The sequence below is a fragment of the Schistocerca serialis genome, chromosome 1, assembly GCF_023864345.2.
Source record: "Schistocerca serialis cubense isolate TAMUIC-IGC-003099 chromosome 1, iqSchSeri2.2, whole genome shotgun sequence".
NCBI classification, from domain to species: Eukaryota; Metazoa; Arthropoda; class Insecta; order Orthoptera; family Acrididae; genus Schistocerca; species Schistocerca serialis.
In genome coordinates this window covers 1012236849-1012249438 of record NC_064638.1, presented here as the reverse complement: position 1 = coordinate 1012249438, position 12590 = coordinate 1012236849, and the positions used below count along the sequence as shown (strand labels likewise).

Here is a 12590-nt window from a genome sequence, read left to right as displayed (position 1 = left end):
GCTGAAAATGCAATAGTCTGCCTGCTGTTTGGGGCGGAACTCTTGTGGACGGATGTGGAAGCTACGGAAATAATTCATCTGAGTGCCGGAGTGAAGAAGCATGAATCTTGAGTTGTTGGCATACAAAACTATCTACGTAGCTGAATAGTTGGATAGCCGGTATAGAAGGAAAATTGTGGAGTATAACGAAGGAGATAGTCGTAATAGGTATGCGCCATTTTAATAAATTGTATCTGTTTCTGTGGTTCCAATAAATTGGTCTTAAGGCGTCATGATGAATCTGAATCGTCTTCCTGAACTGTATGTAGCTTTGAAAAAGTTCAGTTGGAAAAGGAAACTATTTTCAAAGAAACATCCAAACAATTAAAACGAAATTTTTTAAATTATTTTGGAAGTATGCCAAGAAGAGATTTCAAAGTAAATAAGGGAATCAGAGTTTTGACTTGTTTTAGTACGTTAAACTGATGTTGATAAAATGTATTTCAAATGGCTGTTCTACACTGCTCCATATTAGCAAGTAAAGCAATAGAAAGGTTCTAGAGACCCTGCCTAAAAAAAAAAAAATTATTCCGCTGATCTATGATGAGGAATCCGTTATGACTTGTTCCTCTGGTGGGGTACAAGCTATTGAGAAAAAATTCTATCCTAATGCAGAATATGTACATCGGTAATTTTATAATGAGTATTGACCAACTGCAATGTGATTTCCTTTCTTTTTTTTATATTACTTTGGAGACTGACGTTTCCATGGTCTCCTACAGCGCCACGAACCCGCAACGTCGCACTGCCATGCGGGTCATCTCTCCAGCTCCGCAGGCGCACAGTCCGAAGTCAGCCTGGCCTGCACGAAGCAGGCTAGTACAGGGAGCGCAGAAGTGCAGTTAAGGCCGCCACATATACGGACCTTCTGGTGCATCCGCCGTGCCATTTTCCTCAGCCAATCCGAGCCCACATAGCTAGACCAACAGCTACCTCGCAGTCGTCCGCCACGTGGATATAACTGTCCTCGCCCGGTGAGTAGCAGGCAGTTTCGTCTCTGCCAGCAGACTCAGAAGTTCGCCAGCACTACGCTGCCGTCCGCCCTTGCCACCCGCGACCACCGCGCGTCGCCAGCCTCTACTCCGGCTGTGAACTCAGAGCTGGAAATCCTTGTGTTGCTTGTAAGATGAGGTCTTAGTTTTCTCCCCACTGTGCATTTCTAAGACAGTCGTTTTCGTTTGCAAGAGAATGTTTCAGAGGACAGTCTCACGCAAGGATTTATTTATGTTGTTTTCCAAGAACTTTAAGTTGTCAAAGAAATCATTCCTTTATTTTCAAGAAAAAATTTTCTTGTTTGCTTTGAACTGCTAACAGAGCACAGAACTTACGTTTATGAAATAAACTGACTGTGTCAATAAATTTATTATTTATGAGTGAATCACTGAATTACTGTTAAAGTGCCCCAACCCGGGACATCACACATAGAACATGTGATTCTTCTCAAACAGCCCACGGCTGACCATATCCTTGATGACGTGGCGAAAAAGCATTTCCTTTGATCTTGTCCTACTTGGAATTATCAACCTTGATCGGCCTACACAGTTCATGACTGCAAGGAACGCGTTGTTGACTGTATGAATAACATATTGTAAGATGACTCTATAATGACTGAAAGTGCAATTCACCAGCTCTTGGTTACAGAAAAGCTCTTTCCAGTTTTATCTTTAATTATTGACTGGAATTCTGCGGAAAAATTATGTCATTAGTCAAAGTTCTCTTCGGCCAGCTACAGCATAAAGATAAAAATGTGTGCTCTGGCCATAAGGCAATTTCGACCTTTGCAACGAATATTATCAAGACCCGAGAAGAAACTGACATCACTAGTGATAAAGAATCTACTGGTTGCTCTGTTAACAAAAGGAAGTTGGGCAGCACTGCGTGAAAAAGATAAGCAAAGGACGTATACGATGTGATAATTTCCGAGGCTAAAGATCGTTTTAGTTTCTTAGGTCGTCATTAAGTTCGTCAGTGTTTCTTATAGAAAAGTTTAGCCTGTACTGTTGTACGTTTCCTGAAGATATCTTAAAGAAAAATGTGTTCAGTGTATACGCTTGTAGATAAGCTGACACTACGTCATGAAGTACTTCTGTCTACCTAGCATAAAAATTTAGATCAGGTCTGGTGCCGCTAGTCTAGCAGAGTTTCAATATAACCAACAGCCCAGGGAAGACATTCACTGAGTGCTCGAAACCTCTGGAGCTAATTCTCTCAATTCACATGGCGTCAGTCAAAACAGAAAGATACTTTTCAACTTTGAAAAAAATTAATATCGTTCTGGAGCAGCTCTATGAGTCAGGAAAGACTGTCGGCCTTGGCGATGCTTTCAATTGAAGGAGATCTCGTGGTGGAGGTCACAGACTTCAATTAGCAAGTGACTAACAAGTCTGTATCAATAAAAAGGCAGGAGAGCAAGTTTTCAATAGAATATGTCTACTCATGATGTATAATTTGTTTGTGATTTCCAGTCTTTTAAATGACGAATTTCAGTTCTACTATAAATGTAGCTTATTATGTAATGTTAGTGATTTTTCTTGATAGTCGATAAATCTAAACATTCTCACTGTCACGGGTATTTTTCCATTACACATATATCACTAACATTTCACAGGATCGTAATGTAGATTTTAGAAAAACTGAATTTTGTGACCATACAGCGTGAATTCTAGGGTTGTTAACATCGTGACGAATGCCGGGAAACCAAGGGCATAAATAAAGAATTTTCTCCCTCGTGAGCCTCTGAATAAAAAATGCAACGTTGAAACTTCGATGCAACACCCAACTTCAGATACCGCGGGCCACCATTGCACGGACGTCTAATAGAGGAGTCTACAGGGTGGCATGCAGCAGCATACTGTAATGAGGTGTATCTCCTAGGTAGTGGAGGACGGAATTCTTGTTAAAGCGAGCTGTGTTGGGTGAAGGCATAGAAAGAAGCTCGGTACCCGGCTGTTAACCAATCCATACGAAGACGCCCAGTTTTTACGGCAGGCGATGAAGTGGTTAACGAGCTTGAAACCCGCTGTCGGATATCCAGACTTAGGTATTCCACGATTATCCTGATTCACTTACGCAGAATGCGGAAACGTACTGTTGAGAAGATGACTACTCGATCTCTGCGGAGTCCTCACATTACTGTACAGGCGAATATTAGTTAATGCACAGATACGGTGTAAAGGTACTGACAGAGTTTAAACTTACTCAGACATTTGTCGTGCACCTAGGCCCTAATAAGGGAAACAAAATAAGTTCACGTTTTGATCCTACTTTGTTATTCTCGGAGAAAACCCGTCATCCAGATCGGAGCTAGTGCTATATTGAGAGTAAAGTCACGTGTCAGCTGGAAATTTTTTTGATGGTAAAGTACGGTACGCGAAAGCTAGTACCGTAGTGGAACCACACAGTTAGGGTAGCAGATCATTCACTGTGAGTCTAAGGCGACTGACATTCGTCTTCGGCAGGAGGAAGAGAATCTTATGGAGTACTGAAGTCGAAAGGTGAGGGATGTTAAGTGCCGAAAGCGACTCTTTGGTAACACCAAGCACCCACATAATTTTTAACAACACTGTCCAGTGTTCTTTCTATAACAAAACAAATTAACCTAAATATTTATGACTGACATTTGGTTCAAATGGCTCTCAGCACTATGGGACTTAACTTCTGTGGTCATCAGTCCCCTAGAACTTAGAACTACTTAAACCTAACTGACCTAAGGACATCACACACATCCACGCCCGAGGCAGGATTCGAACCATCGACTGTAGCGATCGCGTGGTTCCAGACTGTAGCGCCTAGAACCGCTCGGCCATCCCGGCCGGCGACGACTGACATTTGGGTTACTCGTCTGCCACCTTAGGTCCTATCTTCCAATCTTCCACAGAATTCCGAATGTAATATAAATTCTTACATTGTGTAAAAGTGTTCTATAGTTTATTTCTTTCCATTACAACGTGAATCATTGAAGTTGCTCCTCGGACTAATTTATGTTTCGCTGATTACTCTTAAAGCCTCTTTCAGTATTACTCTGTGTTCTTCTGAGTACCACAGTACGCGAAAGACACTGTAGGCAATAATTTAAAAATTTATATGCTTTATGCTGCTTTCCTCGAAACCTGTCTCGGCGTATCATATTTCACAGGTTCTGGGTAACGAATTAAATATTATTAATAGTATACGGCGAAGGTTTGTAATGTTTGAGAAGGACTCTGCCTCACTTACGCTGAATTCCTTTATTATTCTATAAAAAACACATCTAAGACCTCCACCAGCCAATTTTTCCACATTACTCTGAACTCATGATTACTCGACTTGCTGCAGTCCTGTTTCCCATGGCACACGCTTTCCAATAATTCTTTTTAGCTTCTCTTTTCAGTTAATTGTAAGCTCCTCATTCAGTAGTAATTCTCCAATCCATGTTTTTTTGTTAATTTTAATCGTCTTTTTTTTTAATTCTACACTTTTCTCTAAGCTACTCAGCTTTTTTGTTTGTCATTGACACAGGTAAAATACGTAGGTGACCTGTACATTATAGACATCGTGTTAGAAACAAATATTTCATTGCGTTCCTTTTCTCCAACCATAAGCTGAAGTACGTGGCAGTTTCCCCCATAGATTTTATATCTACACTTTCCTACTCTCTAACAACTCATTCGATCTTACAAACTTTTTCATTCATAATGTTCCTCTCATTTTCGACATGTTTATTCTTGCTGCTTTGCCTAGACTTACCACTGCTCACGTTATAAATTTCATAATTGTTACTGGATTTCTTAATTTTTTTGTGTCTTGAAGTGGTTCGTAAATCTTTGTCTTGTAATGAGACAGCTCAAGCGTACCTCTCTCTCTCTCCTGAGTTTTCCGCCGCTACCTCTCTCTCACAGAACCTGCCGTGAATGATCCGCGTTTTGCGTATTTTTTAGCAAATTCTATAAATTCTAATTTAAGTTTATTTCATTGTAAGGTGTCACCTTGTAGTTTTGTTAACACGAATACGATTAATTTTAATAAGTAAATGAATATGTGAAAATGCCCCTATGCTGATGTTATCGATTTAATTCCTTAGTTACCGAAGTACCATGAGAATGAGAAAAGTAATCGTTCAGAAACGTACTCTGTTCGTCAGATTATCAAGTGAGAAACGCATGTTTTGCAACTGTGTACCCTTGTATCATGTTCACGTGATAAACGTACGAGTGGCAGGGGGAGATTCCCTGTTCCATAAATGTCGGTTGGGCATTCTGAAGGCGGCGACGGTCACAGAGAGACAGAGAAGACAGACAGGCGAGAGGGGCAACAGTGAATAGCGTGCAAAGTTTGGTCGGGAGTGTGTGTGTGTGTGTGTGTGTGTCTGCTGAATTGACAAAAATTAACGACTAAAAAGTCCTGTCGAGACTAAAAACAGGCACTAGACAACAGGCGTTTCAATTTTCGACGAAATGTCTAACGTGATTGAAAAAGATGGTGTCGTTGGTACTAGCTCTATAATTAACACTTGGTGCCGAGAATCTACCTGAATAATAATAATAATAATTCAGAAACTCATACAGTTGTCCGTTTCTTATTTAACATAACCATCTTCTCACGAACATCAAGTCAAAAATTTAGTGACGTTGCATGACGGAGGTGACGCATTCAATCATGGTCCGCTACCTTGTTACAGGTAAAGCAGATCACACTATCTGTATGATTCCGGGAAATATCACTTAGTGCATGGAGGACAGATCAAGGCACACTTTCAACATGAAAACAATGGAATTCTGTATTCAAGTGTAGACATTGCATGTCGCAGATCCTTTTACTTATGTTATGCAATGAGGTTGTAAAAAAATTGATTCGTTACACAACAGACGGTTAAATGGCAGTAACAAGCCTATAAACAAAAGAATTTTACGCTACAATTTAAATACTCAACAGTAATAATACTCAACAATAATACACCTACTTTACACTCAGATGCCTAAAGTCATGGGGTAGCGATATGGACATGTACAGATGGCGGTAGAATCGCGTACACAAGGTATAAAAGGGTAGTGCATAGAGGAAGGTGTCATTTGCACTCAGGTGACTAATATGAAAAGGTTTTCGACGTGAATATGGCTGCACGACGAGAATTAATAGACTTTAAACGCGGAATGGTAGCTGGAGCTCGACGTCCAGGCATTAGATTTCAGAAATCGTCAGGGAATTCAGTATGCCGAGACCCACAGCGTCAAGCGTGGGCTGACCGTATCAAATTTCGGGTATTCCCTTTCACCACAGCCAACGCAGTGGCCGACGGCCTTCGTTTAACGACCGGGAACAGAGATTTCAGTGATAACAAACAAGCAACATTACGTGAAGTAACTCATTATGGGAGATACTACGCTACTAACTTATTCGTTAGGACAGTGCGGCGAGATCTGGCGTTAAAGGTCTATGGCAGCAGACGACCAACGCGAGTGTCTTTGGTAACAGCACGACATTGCCTAAAGCGCCTCTCCTAGGCTCCTGACCACAACGGTTGGTCTCTGGACTACTGAGAAAACTAGTCCTAGTCGCGTGAGTCCTCATTTAAGTTGGTGAGAGCTGAGGTAGGGTTCAAGCGTGGAGCAGACCCCACAAAGCCATGGACCCTGGCCGTCAACAAGGCACTGTGTAAGGTGTTGATGGCTCCATAACGGTGTGGGCTGTGTTTAAATGGAATGGACAGGGTCCTCTGGTCCAACTAAACCAATCATTGACTGTAAATGGTTATATTCGGCTAAGACCATTTGGAGACATTCAACGACGGAATTTTCATTGATGACATGGCGCCGTGTCACAGGGCCACAAATGTTAGCGACTGGTCTGAAGAACATTCTGTACAATTCGAACGAATGATTTGGCTACCCAGATCGCCCAGCATGAATTCCATGCAACATTCATGGGACGTAATCGTGAGGTCGGTTCGTGCATAAAATTCTGCACCAGCCACACTCTCGCAATTATGAACAACTGTAGAGGCGGCATAACACAGTACTCAGTATTTCTGCAGAGAACTTAACAACGACTTGTTGAATCCATGCCACGCCAGGTTGCTGAACTACGCCGGCAAAAGGGGGTCCGACACGATATCCCGTGACTTTTGTCACATCAGTGTATTCCAGGTACACACTCAGTAACTTCAGTCGATCTATAACGCTATGAAAATTCGTATCTAAATAGGAACTCAGTTCTTTGGAGGAAGCCTAGAAGGACTTTTATGGAAATACATTACACGAAGATGCACAGAACTCTGAGATCTAGAGGCAGCGCCGCTAACCAAGACTAAAGCTGTTAATGTTAACAAACCGAATTAATCTTCCTCCTTTCTTCGTAAGGATCGATTGGCTGTGCGTGAAGCACTACGCTCATACTCACTGGGATTGTGCTGTCGCAGACAGAGCAGGGCGCCTAGGCTGGGGTAGGTGACGCCGTTGTTGGCGCAGATGGGCTGCTGCGCATGCGCCCTGCCGGGACCTCCGCCGCGACACTCCGCTGCTGCCACGGCGCCCGCCTCGTCTGCGCATGCGCCGGTCCCCGCCATCGTGATATCTGGAAACCATCATATACCTAACAACGCTTAGACATGCTTTCACGTAACTGGTAGTAACTTAAATCTTGTTTTCTATCTTCTTCAATTCCTAATTGGGTCGGTACATAGTTCAACAAGTTTATTTGACGTGAGTTGTCTTGAGTTATTTCATCTTAGAGTGCATCTCAAACAAACAAACAAAATGGATGTGCGTAGGGAGCAATGAATACTTCGTCATCTTATATTGCTACGTAAGTCATCCAAGTATGTGCTAACTTTCACCCTCCAGACGATCGCATGTATGAGTGTGGGAACTCTCCTAAAAACAATATACATATTGGATCGTTCACTCGCGGCTCATAGACCAATACACGGATTTGATTCTCACAACCGTTACTTCCTCCAGTCAGCTGGGGACGATCGGTTTAATGCTGAGGAGAAAAGGTTGTAGCTAAATACGAGACACGGGTTACTAGAAAGATATATGAAGTGATGCAGCTAAGACTGGTCACCCCAAATTCAGGCTGTTTCACACTTCGTATTACAAGTTTTCTGGGGTTTTATAGGGGACATAATAGATAAATTTTTGATAAGGAACCCATTTCCGGAAATGTACCGTTTGGATATAAAACAGATTTCGTGATCGGATCACATTCGTATCTCCCGCATACCAGCACACGAGTGCGTCATCATCAGTCCCTGTAGTGATTATGATATCACATACAATTTTCGTCCCCTCCACTCTTTTGACTTTGAAAAAGAAGTGCTTCGTCAATTAGAAGAGAACGCGACGAGACTACTCAAAACGTTTCCCGTGCCCTGAACTGCAATCAGGTCATAGCTCACGGTCTCTGCTGTGTGTGTACCGTGAAGTGTGAAATTTGAAAGTGGTCCGACCTTCACATTTACTTTCAATCCCAATGGTGTAGTACATCAGTTTCTTATTCAAACTTTATCTATAACCTCTTGAAGCCTGTAATTGGAATTGTAGAACTTTCTGTATATGCTGAAGGAATACTTACATCGATGTACGGTTTCTGCTTCGTTATAGGGAAGAATGTGGCGAATTTTCTGGCGCACGCAAGAAATTTTTAAACCGTATGTAGTGACCTGAGAGACGTCAATACAAACGCAATTTCAATACAAAAACTGATGCGTGAAATATCATTCGTTTCCGGCGTCAGTAGTACGTACTGAAACAAATAATCTTCGTCGACTATTACACTCAGGTTCCGCGTCTCCGTGTAAGGCATTTGGACGTCATAGTGTTGTTATTGCCATTTAAGGTGAAAAAGTAATATTACGTTACCTGAAGATCGAAACCGGATGTAAATAAAGAATTATTTTTCAGCTTGGAGGTTGAAATACGACGTTTTCACATACTTACTAGCCGTTGGATATCACATACGCAAAACACAAGCAGTAACTCTGATAAAGGATAACTGCTGTAGGAGCTGCAACGTACGTAGGTTTATCGTATACGATAAGGTCGCAAACGCACGAGAATTTTATCGAAGCAAACATGGAAAGATAACACAAGTATAAAGTTGAAAATAAGTGAGGATGATTATGAAGGAAATAGGACTCCGTTCGACATCGAACGAAGAGAGGATCACGAAACTCCAGAAAGCATTCAGACTTACTTGGAACATCTGTAACAAAAGTAGTTCCTCCGTCAATACCAAATAAGACACTATACTACAGTGGTCTTACCAGGGTGCTTGTACGCCTCAGAAACAACAGGAATCCAAATCTAGGAGAGAGAAAAGCAATAAAGGAGAATGCTAAGAGAGATCTACGGACCAGTCGAGAAGGAATAGAGCTCGATAAAGAGACCAACAAAAGAACCGCACATACAGACAGAGACGTTCAGTGTAAGAAGGCCAAAGTTCTATGGACACTCACATGGCATGGCTAAAGACGGGATGACCAAGATTTTTAATATAGTGACGACTAATGTTCTGAAAACCAGCTGGGTAAAGAAAACCATGGATGACCGCAGGAAACTAAACATCTGCATAGAAGACATGACAGACAGGGAAAAAAGAAAAAAAAGAAAAAGTCAGAAAATATATCTGAGCAAACACAAAAAGAACTGGGCAGAAGAGACGAAGATGAAGACTATATGAGAGATTTTAGACAAGAAAGAAGAAGGAGATGGAAAAACTGGCATAAATATTGACTCTCAATTATCGCTCTCCTTGAGTTGGAATTACCGAGGTTTACAATAATGACAGTACATTCACATGCTTGTCTTCGTACACTCCTATACTTAAACAACAGACAAAGGTCGTAGCCGATATTTGTCATTATATGAGATAGGTAAAATACTCCTGAAATAAGACGAATCCTTTACGATGAGTAGATATAAAAATGATGGCCAAAATAAAAGTTACATAATTGAGTATTGGTTGTTTGCCTGTACATATCTGCAGTCACGGTAAACATTGAAATACCAGCGCCATAATACGCTGCTGAGAAGTCAAAACAAAATGATGACTAAGGGAGTCAATTAGATTGGCCTGAGACGGCTGCAGCATTTCCGCTGCTGCTGGAAACTAATTACCGCGTGATACTCGAGTTTCACTGTGGCGCCTCTAGCGGTCTGCTGTGGTATTTTGCAGCAGGCACATTTCAATGTGCGTCAGGACTACAGACGTCACTGCAAACAAACAATAAAATAATTGTCAAATTTTATTTTTCCGAGGTCGTAATTAACACCTTATGACTCCCCTCGTACTTTAGTAAGCATTTGTGTGGCATGTAGTTATCAATAATGGCTATAAGGAATGGTGCACTAGTCTAACGGTTACTGTGAGTAGTCGAGGTACTGACTGCCGTCCATGAGGGCGGCGCACTTGAGAGCCTCGATGTTGGGGTAGGTCGCGCCGTCGGAACCGCACACCGGCTCGAAGTGGAGGCCGACGGCGCAGCGCACGCGGCACGGACCCTCGTACTGCACGCTGTTGGCTGCAACACAAATGCAAGAGTCGGACAAAAATACGGAGACACCGCGAGAAAACAATGCTTGAACATAAGTGCAGATGCTACGGGTTGCACTGTTGTATTTGACCACAAAAAATGGTTCAAATGGCTCTGAGCACTATGGGACTTAACATCTATGGTCATCAGTCCCCTAGAACTTAGAACTACTTAAACCTCACTAACCTAAGGACATCACACAACACCCAGCCATCACGAGGCAGAGAAAATCTCTGACCCCGCCGGGAATCGAACCCGGGAACCCGGGCGTGGGAAGCGAGAACGCTACCGCACGACCACGAGATGCGGGCGTATTTGACCACAAATGGCACAGGTGGACTCTCCTAAATATGTTGCCAATGTCAGTGGTACTCGGAATAGTGTTCTGTGTAACTGTGACTGTATTATGTCCGAGCTAAGTGCATCTGAACGTCAAAACTGTTAGTACTTCTGTGGCAGGTGTTTCCGTGACCACGATAGGTGGTGTTTATTGTCTGAAGAAGCACCATATCCAAGACTTATACGGCATGCGGGGTAAGTGTAAAGGCATCATATGCTAAGTCACAACGCGGAAGAAAGTGTGTCTTGAGTGCTTTTGGCAGACTCTCAGGAGGACGATTGCGACGAAAAAGAAGAGAACGACAGCTGCTAAAGTCATCGCAGAACTGAATATCGCACTGTCAGTTCAAAACAACGTGGAGGTAGCTCCAGAAGCAGGGAACTGCAGTGCGAGCCGGTATTCTATAACCACTCACCAGTGATGGAAATGCCCGTAATACGAAAATGTGGTGTCGAAGCCATAAAACCTAGTTCAAATGGCTCTGAGTACTATGGGACTTAACATCTGAGGCCATCAGTCCCCTAGAACTTAGAACTACTTAAACCTAACTAACCTAAGGATATCACACACATCCTTGTGCCAGGCAGGATTCGAACCTGCGACCGTAGCGGTCGGGCGGGTCCAGACTGAAGCGCCTAGAACCGCTCGGCCATAAAACCTTGACTATGTATCAATGGAAGAAAGTCATTTGCTACGATGAGAGTTGTTTCACATTGTTTTCAACTTCAGGCCAAGTTTACGACTCAGGAGTGAAATACGGAGGGGGTTCGATGATGATTTGGGCAGCCACATTGTAGTATTCCTTGGGTTCCCTATGTAAGCTCCATTTACTGCCAAGGATTAAGTGACCATTTTCGCTGACCATGTCCATCCCATGGTACAATGTGTGCCCTCAGTGGTGACGCTGTGTTCCAAGATGACAGGGTCCCGGTTCGCAAAGCTCATATCGTCCAGGACTGGTTTTGTGAGCACGAGGATGAATCGTCGCATCTCCCCTGACCACCACAATCGCCACATGTCACTATTATAGATCCTTTGTGGTCTATTTTGGAAAGATGGGTGTGTGATGGTTATCCATAATCGTTACCTGTACTTGACACTACTTTGCAGGAAAAATGGTATAAGAGTGAGTTGAAAACCTAATACGACCTTTATTTATCCATTCCGAGACGACTAGAAGCTGCTTTGAATGTCAGAGGGTTTCCTACACCGTGTTAGACATGGTAATGCGTCATGTTTTGGTGTTGCATATTTTTGTCCATTTCCTGTACATTCTTGCTGAGCTGACAGTTTCTATTCTCTCCACGCTTCCCTTGAATCGCGAGGTCATACGGCATGAGAACTAAGACAAGGTTAGACTAATTACAACACGCACAGAGGCAATGAAGCAATCTTTCTTCCTGCTCTTCGTACAAGAATGGAACTGTAAGGTAATCCCAGCATCCGGTACTGTGTTGGGTACTTTCTGACAAGCACTTCACAGTAGTTTTCATAGTATGGATGTAGATGTAAATGATTCAGAATCCACGGATAAAATTTCGAAAGTTGACCATGAATATTTTCTATTTTTGTGTAAGTGGCCTGTGGCTCATTATAGAGTAATAATGGTTTATTACGTTTGTTACCCCAACTGTTGTCGTGATGGTCTAGCAGAAAGAGCACTAGATTCCGGCCCTGGAGGTCTCGGGTTCATCCCAGATA

The 12590-nt window shown here is 42.6% G+C and overlaps 1 protein-coding gene across 1 annotated transcript in view; it reads right to left on the bottom strand.

The window, feature by feature from the left end:
• The window catches only part of LOC126454983 (serine protease inhibitor dipetalogastin-like), a 289557-nt gene that overhangs the window by 81345 nt on the left and 195622 nt on the right, over nucleotides 1-12590 (bottom strand). The window contains exons 4-5 of the mRNA XM_050091141.1: nucleotides 10403-10537; nucleotides 7414-7587 (exon numbers count right to left, since the gene is read on the bottom strand). Coding sequence (XP_049947098.1) covers nucleotides 7414-7587; nucleotides 10403-10537 — 309 coding nt within the window. The remainder of the gene's footprint in view (nucleotides 1-7413; nucleotides 7588-10402; nucleotides 10538-12590) is intronic.